Raw genomic sequence first — 16,972 nt, forward strand, 5'->3', positions numbered from 1 at the left:
TTATCTGTATGTAGAGTGACTATCACCTCTTTACGGCTGCTTAGAGTATAGCGCTGTACATTTTCTTTATTATTTGTTATCTGTATGTAGAGTGACTATCTCCTCTTTACGGCTGCTTAGAGTATAGCGCTGTACATTTTCTTTATCATTTGTTATCTGTATGTAGAGTGACTATCTCCTCTTTATGGCTGCTTAGAGTATAGCGCTGTACATTTTGTTTATTATTTGTTATCTGTATGGAGAGTGAGTATCTCCTCTTTACGGCTGCTTAGAGTATAGCGCTGTACATTTTCTTTATTATTGGTTGGTTAAACATACAGTACATGATTAGTGTTTATGAACATGTGAGTTATACATCCAAACAGTCATATTCCCCATTAAATTTCAAGTAAAATGTAAATATAAAAAAATGCTCTATATTTAATTTTCTCACATTTGCAGGACAAGTTAAATTTTTATTGCAAAAATAATTCAGTGTACAGCACAGCATTACCATACATAAACATCATGCTTACATTTAATGTAGTGTAACAAAGAGCAAAATATACTGTATTAACATGATCAGTATATCACATTACAATCTAATTGCTAAACTAACAAGTAAAAACATCTGCATTAATGGAAATATCTAATAATTAGTATGAATAAACTTATTTGTTTCATAGAGAAATACATAAAATAGTGAAATATACAGTTAATTACAAGATTGTTTTCATTATTTATATCATGCTAACATGTCTGCTTATTTCATCATGTACAGTAGGTGGGCAAGATAAATGTATTTTTTATTATTTCGTAACACAAAAATACCATAATATTAACATTGTATTTGGAAACCAGAATTTTTTTTATAAATCTTATTTCCTCATCTTAAAATTGATAAACTAAAGTGTGATTCAAACTTGCTATTATATTGAAAATAAATGAATGAATAAATAAATAAGATATAAAAAAGCATTATTATATACATTCCATTTAAATAATGCTTTCATAAATAAAGTCTGTATCTAATTAGTGGTTCACTATCCCATGTAGTGTGGATAGTTATTTAACTACACGTGATATATCATACACAAAAAAAAATCTTGTGTGTCCTCTGTCCTACTTTTTCCTACACTTGTACAAAAATGTTTTATATTTGTAGCTATACTTTACAGCATATTTTTTAACAGCAGCCTTAACATTTAACATGTATTAAGTATAACATCATAATGCAACAATAATATTAACATAATGTTGGCAGATACTATAAACTGGCTTACACAGCACTTTGAATGATTTATCATTAAACATAAAAAAATATTTTAATTTACAATTTAAAAAGTTTTTAAGATACTCTTCTTACAACTCTTTTGATCAAGAGCACTTCACTTGATTTTGAACTTTTGAAATATCAGTAGCTTACAAGATATAACTTAGAAGATGTATGTTAACTGAAGCAGGTGCCAGCTATATTAAAACCTGACAATGTAGTTGCAATTTTAGCCAAGTATGTGCTTTGAAATATTGCAACTGTTTTACTGATCTGAACAGGATGATCATTTCAGCCTAGTCAAACATGAGTGCAGTTCGTAGATGGAGGCGTTTCGATCTTGCTTTTTATTTCTTTAGCATCACTTTGCATTGAGTCACACCCAATCTGGCATTTAAACACTTGCTTATAGGCTTTTCGGAAATTTTCAGACAGAAATGCATAAATGATAGGATTCACAGAGGAGTTACTATATGATAGGCAATGAGCAATAATTCTGAAGACGAATGATGCTTGCGTCAGAGGGAAATTTCCAAATTCCACCCACAGGTGGATCACGTGATGAGGCAGCCACGATATTCCAAATACCACAACAACAACGAGAACTGTTTGTGCAGTCTGCATAAAACACAAAGAAGATTATTAACATGATGTATCACTAATATATTTATGTATATTGCTAAAGATTGATTTCTGCTGATTTTTATCAATTTTAAGTCGATCTAAAAAAAAGTAAAAAAACAAAAGGCAGAGTAGATTAGCCAAGTGGTTCTTATCTGCCATCAAATTCTATGTTTATATGATGTTGAGTTTCACGGACTAAAATACACATTTACAATACTTATCTAAAAATGAATATAAAAAAATTGTTAGTAAATTTGTATTTTAGTCCCTAAAAACACATCAATTTAGATCTATTTTCATTCATTTAAAATCATTAAAAATCAACCTTTAGTAAATATATCCCTTTGTTTTCATACTGTATTTCGTCAATTATAGTACTTAACCCCCAAATTGCCACACATTGTATTTAGGAACAAGAAGGATTGGTGATTTTCCAAATTACAAATCTTTGCCAAAATAGTAACGATGTATAAATGTGTTGCTTATAAACTAATAATTTCCAATTATTGGATAACCTTTACTTTATCAAAATTATAATTTTCATAGAAACATTCCCCCAAATTGCCACACATTGTATTTAGGAACAAGAAGGATTGGTGATTTTCCAAATTACAAATCTTTGCCAAAATAGTAACGATGCATAAATGTGTTGCTTATAAACTAATAATTTCCAATTATTGGATAACCTTTACTTTTTCAAAATTATAATTTTCATAGAAACAATTATATCACATGAATATTTAGGAGTACAATTAATGCAAAATATAGTCCAATAAAAATCGTTGCAGAGAATTTTGAGAAATATATTTGGTAATATTAGCCCTTTGCACTAATTCAGTCGATGTTTTGTAACTGAGCTGGAAGCTGCATGTGGTTTTCTAATCTTTCTTGAATAAAATAATTTTTTATGGTTAAACATCTTGTGACTTAACTAGATTCTTCTGAATTTATTTGTATAGGTATCTTTATTTAAATATCCAAAATATTACAATACTGTGTATGTGTGTGTGTCTATGTATAAACAGTGTGTGTGTGCGTGCGTGCGCGTGTGTGTGTGTGTGTGTGTGTGTGTGTGTGTGTGTGTGTGTGAATGGGCAAATCCAAACACACAGCAGCCAGGAAGTAGTATACAAGTCCGGGATGTTCATGCAATGAAGCCATAGCTAGTTTTATTGTGCATTACATAAAATGTAAAGCATAAAAATAAAACCTAACCCATGTGTGCTCTAATTAACAAATGGGTTTCCTCTCTCAAAGGATTGTAAGACCTTATGCCCCTACCACAGATATAGGCATATGCACAGTACTCAGGGTCAGAAAAAAAACACAGTGTCTCATAACAAGCCTGCTGCCTGTTCCTCCAGGTAGTGAGACGCTGAGTAAAGCACTGACACACCTTATATAAGCCTCTTACAGGTGCAGGTACTAATTAACCTGCTTTCAGGCTGAATATCTAAAATGGGCCTGAGGGATGAAGCCCATCCACTCTCTCCATCCACAGCCCCAGGAACCCTTAACCAGCTTTTCGTAAATCAGAACTCTAATAAAGTCTGTTTTGCAGAAACAGACATTTTCCGAAGAGTTTAAATCATATAATGTAGGTCAGAAACCAGTGCTTTTATCTCTCTCTCTCTCTCTCTCTCTCTCTCGCTCTCTCTCTATTATTATTATTATTATTATTATCCTTTATTTATATGGCGCCACAAGGGTTCCGCAGCGCCCAATTACAGAGTACATATGAACATAATCAAAACAGGAAAACAGTGACTTACAGTTGAAGACAATATAGGACAAGTACAGGGTAACTAAGCAGAACAACACCAGTAAACGACATAGAGATACGTTTCAAGGTGGCCAAAAAACTGCAGGATATGGGCAGTTGAGGATTATTAAAGTAAGAAAAGGATAAGCACATGAGGGAAGAGGGCCCTACTCGTGAGAGCTTACATTCTAAAGATATATATTACATAATAAAGATGTATATATATATATCTTTTTATTTATATATATATATATATATATATATATATATGTATATATATATGTATATATATATATATATATATATACATATATATATATATATATATATATATATTTTTTTTTTTTTTTTTTACCCACACAGGGAAAAAAATGTCAGATGTGACCACACCTTGAGACAGAGCCCAGGTGGGCTGGAGCAGACACACAGTCTGCTCCAGTATATTTGAAGGCTGCTGAGGGAAAGAAGGCCATTTCAGACCTGCATGTGGCAGGGTGGGCTACCAAGTTCTGTGGATAAACTGCATCTCTGGATCTATGGCATCAAGCAAAGCCAGGCAGGAGCAAGTGTTACCTGCAAGGAAGCAGGCCAGACTGTGAGACTATATGTGAGCAAAGTCAGGCTGGAGCCTGTGACATACCTGTGATAGGACTGTAAAGACTTTTGAGACTTCGTTTGCAGACTACCTGCATAATTATAGTAAGAAGTGAGTTAGTGCCCTAAATAGGTGCTAGGCTGTTTGTTATTTTCTGTTCATTTGTGTTGATATTATGTGTATGTGGAAACCCCATGCTGTGATCAATCATACAAGGGACAGAGATTACTTTTTCGGGTGATAATCATTTTTTATTTTTAACACATTGGTACTGTATTACCATGTTTAGGGCTTAGTGCCAGTATATATTACTTCATTATTTTGGAATTGTCGACCTATCATACCACACCCACCAACAATAGGTATAAATTCTGACTCTGGCAGAGGCGTTTTTGAAGAGTACATGTGCAGCCTCCTTCATCTGGGCTCCTTCCTACCTGCCAGGCGCCAGCAGTGGTGCAGTGCTATAGAGAGTCTGAGCAAAAGAGTGCTCAGACCCTGATGTGCATGCACAGATCTCCAATAAAATGGCACGGTGGCCATTTCCTTGAAGTTTTCTGCAGCATTGCTGACATTGGCGCGGGAGAGGGGTAGTATTAAAATAATGGGTGCAGCGTGTGCGGTGTGGGCTCTCCATACTCAGGGGCCAGTGTGCACCACACGCACTGCATAAAAATAAATACGCCAGTGGATTCTGGTACATTGTTTCTTTCATGTATTACTACAATATACTGGTGCTAAGTAATAAACATGTTAATATTTTGTATGTAACAAATATCCTCCATCATAACCAATCCTGAGTATAGCTTCACATATTTTATATGAACTACATGCTGTTGGATATGCAGCTAATTGGATACACCGTAAATATTGGCATTTTGACTTTATAAATTCATTTTTAGAGTGCCACATTACTGGCGTCACAATGGGGGTGCGTGGGCTGCAGTTCGGGACACTTTTAAAATTAGTGGAGCCATGACAAAAATTTCAATTATGGGTTCCCATTAATGCGAATAACAGGTAACTTTGGGGGTCATGTGAGTCGATCGCTCGCTAGCTACTTTTAGCAGCCGTGCAAACGCATAGTCGCCACCCACGGGGGAGTGTATTTTCACTTAGCAAGTGTGCGAACGCCTTTGCAGCTGAGCACAGCAAAAACATTTTGTGCAGCTTCAGAGTAGCCCTTGCTATCACTATTATACTAAGTCTCAGTGTATATTTACAGACTAATGCAGGGCATACACCATACAATTATCTGGCAGATTATCTGTCTGATCCAGCTGGTTTAAATGAAAATCTGATATTGGATGAGAACAAATGACAATCAACCATTTGCTAACAAAAAAAGGAAAATAGACAAAACCCGTCATTCATCCAAATTGGTTAAAGATGTGATTTAACCAGTTTGTTTAACCAATATTTTACAGATGGAGCAACGCTAATTGTTGCTCCATCTGCGACTAAGTGCACATGGCGAGGTGGACTCCCAGGCATGAATGAGATGTGTGTGCATCGTATATGCGCACGCACCCCATTCAAAGGGAATGGGAGCGTCTCTGTGCATTCGGTGGTGTGCCTGCGCCTAGGAATGCTGGGCACCCCCAACTGCAATGTAGCCAAGCTCAATGAGCGTTGCTCCATCTATATATTATTATGTGGGAGATCACAAAACCTGTTGTTCCTACAAAAACATTAAATCCGTGATTTAACCCATTTGTATGAACAACAGGTTTTGTCCATTTTCAATTGTTTCAGTGTTTGGGATCAAATGGTCGACTGTCATTTGCTCTCAACCATTAACAGATTTTCATTGCAACCAGCTATATCTGGCAGATGATCCACTAGATAATTATATAGTGTATGCCCAGCTTTAGTATTACAATGATCCATATAATTGAAGGTACTTTCATCAAACTTAAACCTTGAATTCTGTTTTCTAGTAGAACTGATTAGCAGATGTTAATTTACCTGTTACGCTTTTTCACACCTGCCTAACGTAAAATGTTTATGAACTGGCAATTATTTCCCTTAAGAGGTCTTTCAACTCTGTGCACTAACACACAGTCCCTCTTCTTAATTAACTCCAGCTACTGTACCCACATCTACAATTTTCCTAGTGTCTCTCTCATACTGAGTAAATAGTACATAATCAATCCAGTTGCCCTGACACGCCAACTCTCTACCTTTTTACTTTTCAATAACATTTCCCATTGAACTTGCATAGTGAATTACATGTTATCAGTGCCTATGTAATAAAGGGATTGCCTGCGGTGCGTGCTGCAAAAAAGAGCATGGTCTCAAAAAGAAAGGAGCGAGGTCACACAATTGTTAGGTGCCGCGGTCCACGGCGCCGCTTGGTCTGTTTCCGAGCGACGCTCACGGCCGCCGCACCTCCTTCCCTGGCAGCCCGGCGCCTAGCAACGCTGGGACGCCGTGCGCGCTGAGCCGCCGGGTCCCTAGCAACGCTAGGACGCCGTGCGCGCTGAGCCGCCGGGTCCCTAGCAACGCTAGGACGCCGTGCACGCTTAGCCGCCGGACCCTTAGCAACGGGGACGCCACTGACTACCGCGTTCCCCGTTGCTTCCTGCCAATCATTACACCTGTTAGCTCTGGTCGTGCAGCAGGGCAATTGCACGACATTACTAATCAGGCTTCGCTGCAGCTATTGGAGGGTTCCCTGTTAAATTCTCCCTCACTACCTGGCACAGACGCTGGTGATAGCTTCCTGTATGCTGTTCCTGCCTGGTAACGTCTGTTCCTGGTTTAGCTGTATCTGGTCGATCCTGCTCCCTATGCTCCCGTGTCCTGGAGTTCTGAAGCCGGTCCTGGGAATCCTTCCTGTCCAAAACGAACCTGTTGCAATCATCCGTGGGTTCTCGTTACTTGGGGTTCTCTCCCGGTTTGTGAGTAACGGCTTCTGCCGCGAGTTGCGGCCTAGGCCGCTTAATCCTTGTATTACCTTCGTGTTGGTGGTTTTTGCGGAGGTTTCCGCTTTTCACTGTCCTCCCCAGAACTCGGTGGTGCCGTTTGGGGGAACGGACAGTGGTATCTTTTGTTGTTCTTTTCCTTTGACGGCGTGCCGCACATATATTTAGTTTCAGGGTAGTTAGTAGCCCCTAGCTTTTGTTTGTTTTAGTTAGAGGTCCCCTTGTTATTATCCTGTCTCGGTTCACGCTTTGTCTCACACTAAGACCTGGGGGCATCGGAGTTGGGCAGACCTAATCCGCCCTTCAAACACGGCTGCCGTGGGCCCAAGAAACCATACTCACTCAGGCGTGAATTGACCACACGGGTAAGACAACGGAGGTAGGGTGCTAGGGGCTATTCTCGTACCACTCCTTAGTTCAGCGTCGCGTCCTGGTGCTCTGAACTCACCTCGCAACATCTCTCCAGTTCTGAGCATCAGGAACGTAACATTATCACCGGCCCAAAAATAAACAACACAAAAAAAAAAAAAGATGTTTTGTATTTGGTGGGCTTAGAAATTCGGCCTCATGAATCCGGCAGTTTTAGGTCCAAATCCCAGCCAGCTTTTGGCCAACCAGATTCAGGAATTAACTCAGATGGTTCAGGATCTTACTCTTCGGGTGAGATCGCAGGAAGATCTTTTGCGAGCCTCCCCGAGTATGATTCCAGAACCAAAAATGCATTTACCCGACCGTTTTTCGGGTAACCGAAAGGATTTTTTTAATTTTAAGGAAGCTTGTAAGCTCTATTTTCGTTTAAGGCCCCGTTCCTCTGGTACTGAGTCTCAACGGGTCGGGATTGTGATGTCATTATTACAAGGTGATCCACAGACCTGGGATTTTGGGCTAAAAGCGGATGATGTTGCCTTGCTATCGGTTGATGCCTTTTTTAAGTCCTTAGGCCTTTTGTATGATGACCCTGATAGAGAAGCATCAGCTGAGAGCCACCTGCGTGCACTTAAGCAAGGGAAAAACCCAGCTGAGGCGTATTGTACCGAGTTTCGCCGTTGGTCGAACGACTGTGGCTGGAATGACCCGGCCCTGCGCATTCAGTTTCGCCTCGGTTTGTCTGAAGTTTTTAAAGACAGTCTTCTTCAGTACCCCACTCCTGAGACTCTAGACAAACTCATGGAGCTCGCTATTAAAATTGATCGTCGTCTCCGTGAGCGGAGGGCTGAAAGAGGAGCTAGTTTCAGGCCTAGTCCATGTGTATATACTTTCCCTGAGGACGTCGAGGAGCCCATGCAAATGGGTCTCTCTCTGCTGTCCCCAGAGGAAAGAACCAGAAGGCTAAATTCTGGTCTTTGCTTGTATTGTGGTGGCAAGGGACATATCGCACGTAATTGCCCGAATAAGCAGGGAAACGCTCTGACCAAGTGAGTAGTGAGGGGGTTCACTTGGGTCTGCAGTTAATCTCCTCTAACGATTCCTTATTAGTTCCTGTAAAAATTTCCTTTGGTAGCCTCAGTTCTTTGGTGTCGGCCTTCGTCGACAGTGGAGCTGCGGGAAATTTCATGGATCTTGGTTGGGCTCAGGCTTTAGGCGTTCCACAGATACCTTTGGATAAATGTATCACTATGCACGGCTTGGATGGTGGTCCGCTTTCTAATGGGGTTATCACTCACCGCACACCTCCAGTACAACTGACAGTAGGGGCCCTACATTCAGAGAAAATCGAATTTTACCTTACTCATTGTCCGGCTGTCCCCTTAGTTTTGGGTCACCCCTGGCTTGCCTTTCATAATCCCACCATAGATTGGCGGTCTGGGGAGATTTTCCGATGGGGTCCCTTTTGTGTTAAGGAGTGTATTTCCCGTCCAGTCCGGGTTGCGGCCGTCACCCCAGAACTTATTCCTTTGGAATATCAGGACTTTGCCGACGTTTTCTCCAAGGGTAATGCGGATATACTGCCTCCTCATCGGTCCTATGACTGTGCTATTGATTTAGTTCCCGGTGCCTCTTTACCTAAGGGGAGACTATATGCCCTGTCTATGCCGGAAACCACGGCAATGAATGATTATGTACAGGAGAGCCTAAAAAAAGGCTTCATTAGACCCTCGAAATCTCCATTGAGTGCAGGGTTCTTTTTTGTTGAGAAAAAAGATGGGTCGCTCAGACCATGTATTGATTTTCGGGCTCTGAATAAAATTTCTGTTAAAAACACCTACCCCTTGCCATTGATTTCAGTACTCTTTGATCAGCTCCGGTCTGCCGTTATCTTCTCCAAGATCGATCTTAGAGGGGCTTACAATCTCATCCGAATAAGATCTGGGGATGAGTGGAAGACGGCTTTCAGCACACAGTCAGGACATTATGAATACCTGGTGATGCCGTTTGGGCTGTCAAATGCTCCTGCGGTATTTCAAGATCTCATTAACGACGTCCTTCGTGACTTTCTTGGAAAGTTTGTAGTCGTTTATTTAGATGACATTTTGATTTACTCTGAGTCTTTTGAACAACATATTACCCATGTGCGACTGGTCCTTCAGAAATTACGGGAAAATCATTTATACGCCAAACTGGAGAAATGTGATTTCCACATCACAGAAGTGTCCTTCCTGGGGTATATTATTTCTCCTAAGGGGTTTTTCATGGAATCTAAGAAACTCCAGGCCATCCTAAATTGGGCACAACCCACGAACTTAAAAGCAATTCAGCGCTTTTTAGGGTTTGCAAATTACTATAGGCGTTTTATTCATACCTTCTCTGATTTGGTTGCTCCTATAGTAGCATTGACTAAAAAAGGAGCGGACCCTTCCAATTGGTCGCCTGAAGCCAAGTCTGCCTTTCTGTCCTTAAAGCAGGCCTTTGTTTCAGCTCCAGTACTCAGACACCCTAACCCGGAGCTCCCCTTTATTGTCGAGGTAGATGCCTCAGAGGTTGGAGTGGGGGCTATCCTTTCTCAGGAAGGATCGGAGTCTCAGGAATTACACCCATGTGCCTTCATGTCCAGGAAATTCTCCTCCGCAGAATCCAACTATGATGTTGGTAATCGAGAATTGTTGGCAGTTAAATGGGCTATCGAGGAGTGGAGGCATTGGCTGGAAGGAGCTAGGCATACCATTACGGTGTTTACTGACCACAAGAACCTGCAGTATATTGAGTCTGCTAAACGGCTTAATGCCCGACAGGCACGTTGGGCGCTGTTTTTTACTCATTTCAGGTTTATTATCACCTTCAGGCCCGGTTCCAAGAATACGAAAGCTGATGCCCTGTCACGTTGTTTTCTTCCGGTTCACAATAACCATCTGGCTACTACCCCCATAGTTCCATCGTCTGTCATCCGGGCAGGCCTCACACAGGATTTATTTACACAGCTAGTCCAGCTTCAGCAGCAGGCTCCCAAAGTTACTCCTGCAGATCGTCTCTTTGTCCCTGAATTTCTGAGAGGCACTGTTCTAGCTGAGTTTCATGATAACAAAGTTTCTGGTCATCCGGGTATCACTAAGACCTTCGAGTTAGTCTCTCGCTCAGTGTGGTGGCCTAATCTTTCTAAAGATGTAAGGGAATTTGTCCATTCCTGTCAGGTTTGTGCTCAGCACAAGGTATCTCGATCGTTGCCGGTCGGGCAACTCATACCTTTGACCGTTCCTCTCAGGCCATGGTCACATATATCCATGGATTTCGTGGTGGACCTTCCTCTTTCAGCCGGATTTCGAGTCATTTGGGTGGTAGTAGACCATTTTAGTAAGATGGCCCACTTCATTGCTCTTCCCCGATTACCCTCTGCTCAAGGGTTGGCAGTTTTGTTTCTCCGCCATGTGTTCAGGCTCCATGGTTTACCCAGGGATATTGTCTCTGATCGGGGACCGCAATTCATCGCCCGTTTCTGGAAACGTTTGTGTGCCTCATTAAATATGAAACTCTCTTTAACATCTGGGTACCATCCACAGTTTAACGGACAGACTGAACGTGTTAATCAGTCGTTAAAACAGTATTTACGGTTATATTCGGCCAAACTTCAGAATGATTGGTCTGAATTTCTTCCTTTGGCCGAGTTTGCCTATAATAACTCTTGTCATTCTTCCACCAAGGAGTCCCCATTCTTTTCGGTCTTGGGCTTTCATCCTAGAGCCAATTCTTTTTACCCTCATTTTCCAGTCTCCTCATTGACCTTAACTTCCCGTCTCAGAATGATTTGGGAAAAGGTGCACCTTGCCCTTAAGAAGGCTGCCTTCCGAGAAAAAAAATTATCTGATAGGTTCCGACGCCCCTGCACTTTTAAGGTGGGAGATAAGGTGTGGTTGTCAACCCGCAACATCAAGCTCCGACAACCCTCGGCTAGATTGGGACCCAAATTTATTGGATCGTTCCTTATCGTTAAGAAGGTCAACCCAGTTGCTTTTCGGCTACGCTTGCCTAAATCACTTAAAATTGGCAATACTTTTCACTGTTCCCTTCTGAAGCAGTATATTTCTTCCAGGAGATTCCCTCGGAAGACTTCCCAGGGTAGACCTCCGGTGGATGTTCAGGGGCAACAAGAGTTCTTGGTGGAGAAGGTTTTAGATTCCAAGGTTTCTCGGGGCCGGCTTTATTTTTTGGTTCACTGGAAAGGCTATGGTCCGGAGGAAAGGTCTTGGGTCCTGGATAAGGATCTACATGCCCCTAAATTTAAGAGATTATTCTTTCAGGAATTTCCTCAGAAACCCGGCTTTAGGGGTTCTTTAACCCCTCCTCAAGGGGGGGGTACTGTTAGGTGCCGCGGTCCACGGCGCCACTCGGTCTGTTTCCGAGCTACGCTCACGGCCGCCGCACCTCCTTCCCTGCCCGCCCGGTGCCTAGCAACGCTGGGACGCCGTGCGCGCTGAGCCGCCGGGTCCCTAGCAACGCTAGGACGCCGTGCGCGCTGAGCCGCCGGGTCCCTAGCAACGCTAGGACGCCGTGCACGCTTAGCCGCCGGACCCTTAGCAACGGGGACGCCACTGACTACCGCGTTCCCCGTTGCTTCCTGCCAATCATTACACCTGTTAGCTCTGGTCGTGCAGCAGGGCAGCTGCACGACATTACTAATCAGGCTTCGCTGCAGCTATTGGAGGGTTCCCTGTTAAATTCTCCCTCACTACCTGGCACAGACGCCGGTGATTGCTTCCTGTATGCTGTTCCTGCCTGGTAACATCTGTTCCTGGTTTAGCTGTATCTGGTCGATCCTGCTCCCTGTGCTCCCGTGTCCTGGAGTTCTGAAGCCGGTCCTGGGAATCCTTCCTGTCCAAAACGAACCTGTTGCAGTCATCCATGGGTTCTCGTTACTTGGGGTTCTCTCCCGGTTTGTGAGTAGCGGCTTCTGCCGCGAGTTGCGGCCTAGGCCGCTTAATCCTTGTATTACCTTTGTGTTGGTGGTTTTTGCGGAGGTTTCCGCTTTTCACTGTCCTCCCCAGAACTCGGTGGTGCCGTGTGGGGGAATGGACAGTGGTATCTTTTGTTGTTCTTCTCCTTTGGCGGCGTGCCGCACATATATTTAGTTTCAGGGTAGGTAGTAGCCCCTAGCTTTTGTTTGTTTTAGTTAGAGGTCCCCTTGTTATTATCCTGTCTCGGTTCACGCTTTGTCTCACACTAAGACCTGGGGGCATCGGAGTTGGGCAGACCTAATCCGCCCTTCAAACGCGGCTGCCGTGGGCCCAAGAAACCATAGTCACTCAGGCGTGAATTGACCACACGGGTAAGACAACGGAGGTAGGGTGCTAGGGGCTATTCTCGTACCACTCCTTAGTTCAGCGTCGCATCCTGGTGCTCTGAACTCACCTCGCAACATCTCTCCAGTTCTGAGCATCAGGAACATACCAACAATAGTATCTCCAATTCAAATTATGCCTCAGAGTAGCACAATTTTATTAACATTACACCACATAGTAGTGTCCCTTATTCATGTTATGACACACATTAGTGCCCCTTATACACAAAGCCCACAGTAGTAGCACACTTAATACTAGTGATGTGCACCGGAAATTTTTCGGGTTTTGTGTTTTGGTTTTGGATTCGGTTCCGCAACCGTGTTTTGGATTCGGACACAATTTGGCAAAACCTCCCTGAAATTTTTTTGTCGGATTCGGGTGTGTTTTGGATTTGTTTTTTGTTTTTACAAAAAACCCTCAAAAACAGCTTAAATCATAGAATTTGCGGGCCATTTTGATCCCATAGTATTATTAACCTCAATAACCATAAATTCCACTCATTTCCAGTCTATTCTGAACACCTCACACCTCACAATATTATTTTTAGTCCTAAAATTTGCACTGAGGTCGCTGGATGACTAAGCTAAGTGACCCAAGTGGCCGACACAAACACCTGGCCCATCTAGGAGTGGCACTGCAGTGTCAGACAGGATGGCCGATTTATAAAATAGTCCCCAAACAGCACATGATGCACAGAAAAAAAGAGGTGCACCAAGGTCGCTGGATGGCTAAGCTAAGCGACAACTAGTGGTCGACACAAACACCTGGCCCATCTAGGAGTGGCACTGCAGTGTCAGACAGGATGGCACTTCAAAAAATTGTCCCCAAACAGCACATGATGCAAAGGTAAATGAAAGAAAAAAGAGGTGCAAGATGGAATTGTCCTTGGGCCCTCCCACCCACCCTTATGTTGTATAAACAGGACATGCACACTTTAACAAACCCATCATTTCAGCGACAGGGTCTGCCACACGACTGTGACTGAAATGACTGGTCGGTTTGGTCCCCCACCAAAAAAGAAGCAATCAATCTCTCCTTGCACAAACTGGCTCTACAGAGGCAAGATGTCCACCTCCTCCTCATCCTCCGATTCATCACCTCTTTCACTGTGTACATCCCCCTCCTCACAGATTATTAATTCGTCCCCACTGGAATCCACCATCTCAGGTCCCTGTGTACTTTCTGGAGGCAATTGCTGGTGAATGTCTCGACGGATGAATTGATTATTATTCATTTTGATGAACATCATCTTCTCCACATTTTCTGGAAGTAACCTCGTACACCGATTGCTGACAAGGTGAGCGGCTGCACTAAACACTCTTTCGGAGTACACACTGGAGGGGGAGCAACTTAGGTAAAATAAAGCCAGTTTGTGCAAGGGCCTCCAAATTGCCTCTTTTTCCTGCCAGTATACGTACGGACTGTCTGACATGCCTACTTGGATGCGGTCACTCATATAATCCTCCACCATTCTTTCAATGGTGACAGAATCATATGCAGTGACAGTAGACGACATGTCAGTAATCGTTGGCAGGTCCTTCAGTCCGGACCAGATGTCAGCATTCGCTCCAGACTGCCCTGCATCACCGCCAGCAGGTGGGCTCGGAATTCTTAGCCTTTTCCTCGCAGCCCCAGTTGCGGGAGAATGTGAAGGAGGAGCTGTTGACGGGTCACATTCCACTTCACTTGACAAGTGTCTCACCAGCAGGTCTTTGCACCTCTGCAGACTTGTGTCTTCTGGAAAGAGAGATACAACGTAGGCTTTAAACCTAGGATCGAGCACGGTGGCCAAAATGTAGTGCTCTGATTTCAACAGATTGACCACCCGTGAATCCTGGTTAAGCGAATGAAGGGCTCCATCCACAAGTCCCACATGCCTAGCGGAATCGCTCCGTTTTAGATCCTCCTTCAATCTCTCCAGCTTCTTCTGCAAAAGCCTGATGAGGGGAATGACCTGACTCAGGCTGGCAGTTTCTGAACTGACTTCACGTCTGGCAAGTTCAAAGGGTTGCAGAACCTTGCACAACGTTGAAATCATTCTCCACTGCGCTTGAGTCAGATGCATTCCCCCTCCTTTGCCTATATCGTAGGCAGATGTATAGGCTTGAAATGCCTTTTGCTGCTCCTCCATCCTCTGAAGCATATAGAGGGTTGAATTCCACCTCGTTACCGCCTCTTGCTTCAGATTATGGCGGGGCAGGTTCAGGAGTGTTTGCTGGTACTCCAGTCTTCGGCACGCGGTGGCTGAATGCCGAAAGTGGCCCGCAATTCTTCGGGCCACCAACAGCATCTCTTGCACGCCCCTGTCGTTTTTTTAAAAATTCTGCACCACCAAATTCAATGTATGTGCAAAACATGGGACGTGCTGGAGTTTGCCCACATGTAATGCATGCACAATATTGGTGGCGTTGTCCGATGTCACAAATCCCCAGGAGAGTCCAATTGGGGTAAGCCATTCTGCGATGATGTTCCTCAGTTTCCGTAAGAGGTTGTCAGCTGTGTGCCTCTTATAGAAAGCGGTGATACAAAGCGTAGCCTGCCTAGGAATGAGTTGGCGTTTGCGAGATGCTGCTACTGGTGCCGCCGCTGCTGTTCTTGCTGCGGGAGGCAATGCATCTACCCAGTGGGCTGTCACAGTGATATAGTCCTGAGTCTGCCCTGCTCCACTTGTCCACATGTCCGTGGGTAAGTGGACAGTGGGTACAACTGCATTTTTCAGGACACTGGTGAGAAGTGGAACCTAGATGGTATTTGGTACCGGGGACACACTAACTCAATAAATTGTCTAATTCCCTGTGAATTAACGGTGGATACCGGACACACGTTTAACACCACCCAGGCTGCCAAGGCCTGAGTTATCTGCTTTGCAGCAGGATGACTGCTGTGATATTTCATCTTCCTCGCAAAGGACTGTTGGGCAGTCAATTGCTTACTGGAAGTAGTACAAGTGGTCTTCCGACTTCCCCTCTGGGATGATGATCGACTCCCAGCAGCAACAACAGCAGCGCCAGCAGCAGTAAGCGTTACACTCAAGGATGCATCGGTAGAATCCCAGTTAGGAGAGGACTCATCAGACTTGCCAGTGACATTGCCTGCAGGACTATTGGCTCTCTTGTCTAAGGAGGAAATTGACACTGAGAGAGTTGGTGGTGTGGTTTGCAGGAGCTTGGTTACAAGAGGAAGGGATTTAGTTGTCAGTGGACTGCTTCCTCTATCACCCAAAGTTTTTGAACTTGTCAATGACTTCTGATGAATGCGCTCCCGGTGACGTATAAGGGAGGATGTTCCTAGGTGGTTAACGTCCTTACCCCTACTTATTACAGCGTGACAAAGGCAACACACAGCTTGACACCTGTTGTCAGCATTTCTGTTAAAATAATTCCACACCGAAGAGGTGATTTTTTTTTTGTAATTTGACCAGGCATGTCAATGGCCATATTCATCCCATGGACAACAGGTGTCTCCCCGGGTGCCTGACTTAAACAAACCACCTCACCATCAGAATCCTCCTTGTCAATTTCCTCCTCAGCACCAGCAACACCCATATCCTCATCCTGGTGTACTTCAACAGTGACATCTTTAATTTGACTATCAGGAACTGGACTGCGGGTGCTCCTTCCAGCACTTGCAGGGGGCGTGCAAATGGTGGAAGGCGCCACCTCTTCCCGTCCAGTGTTGGGAAGGTCAGGCATCGCAACCGACACAATTGGACTCTCCTTGGGGATTTGTGATTTAGAAGAACGTACAGTTCTTTGCTGTGCTTTTGCCAGCTTATGTCTTTTCATTTTTCTAGTGGGAGGATGAGTGCTTCCATCCTCATGTGTAGCTGAACCACTAGCCATGAACATAGGACAGGGCCTCAGCCATTCCTTGCCACTCCGTGTCATAAATGGCATATTGGCAAGTTTACGCTTCCCATCAGACGTTTTTAATTTTGATTTTTGGGTCATTTTACTGAACTTTTGTTTTTTGGAGTTTACATGCTCTCTACTATGACATTGTGCATCGGCCTTGGCAGACGACATTGATGGCATTTCATCGTCTCGGCCATGACTAGTGGCAGCAGCTTCAGCACGAGGTGGAAGTGGATCTTGATCTTTCCCT

At 43.6% G+C, this 16,972-nt stretch overlaps 1 protein-coding gene across 1 annotated transcript in view; it reads right to left on the reverse strand.

Moving 5' to 3' along the window:
* Nucleotides 1-390: 390 nt before the first annotated feature.
* Nucleotides 391-16,972, reverse strand: part of GALR1 (galanin receptor 1) — a 386,889-nt gene continuing 370,307 nt past the window's right edge. Inside the window, exon 3 of the mRNA XM_063923325.1 lies at nucleotides 391-1,870. Within this exon, the coding sequence (XP_063779395.1) occupies nucleotides 1,553-1,870 (318 nt within the window). The 3' untranslated portion in view covers nucleotides 391-1,552. The remainder of the gene's footprint in view (nucleotides 1,871-16,972) is intronic.

The sequence above is a fragment of the Pseudophryne corroboree genome, chromosome 5 (assembly GCF_028390025.1).
Source record: "Pseudophryne corroboree isolate aPseCor3 chromosome 5, aPseCor3.hap2, whole genome shotgun sequence".
Lineage (NCBI taxonomy): Eukaryota > Metazoa > Chordata > Amphibia > Anura > Myobatrachidae > Pseudophryne > Pseudophryne corroboree.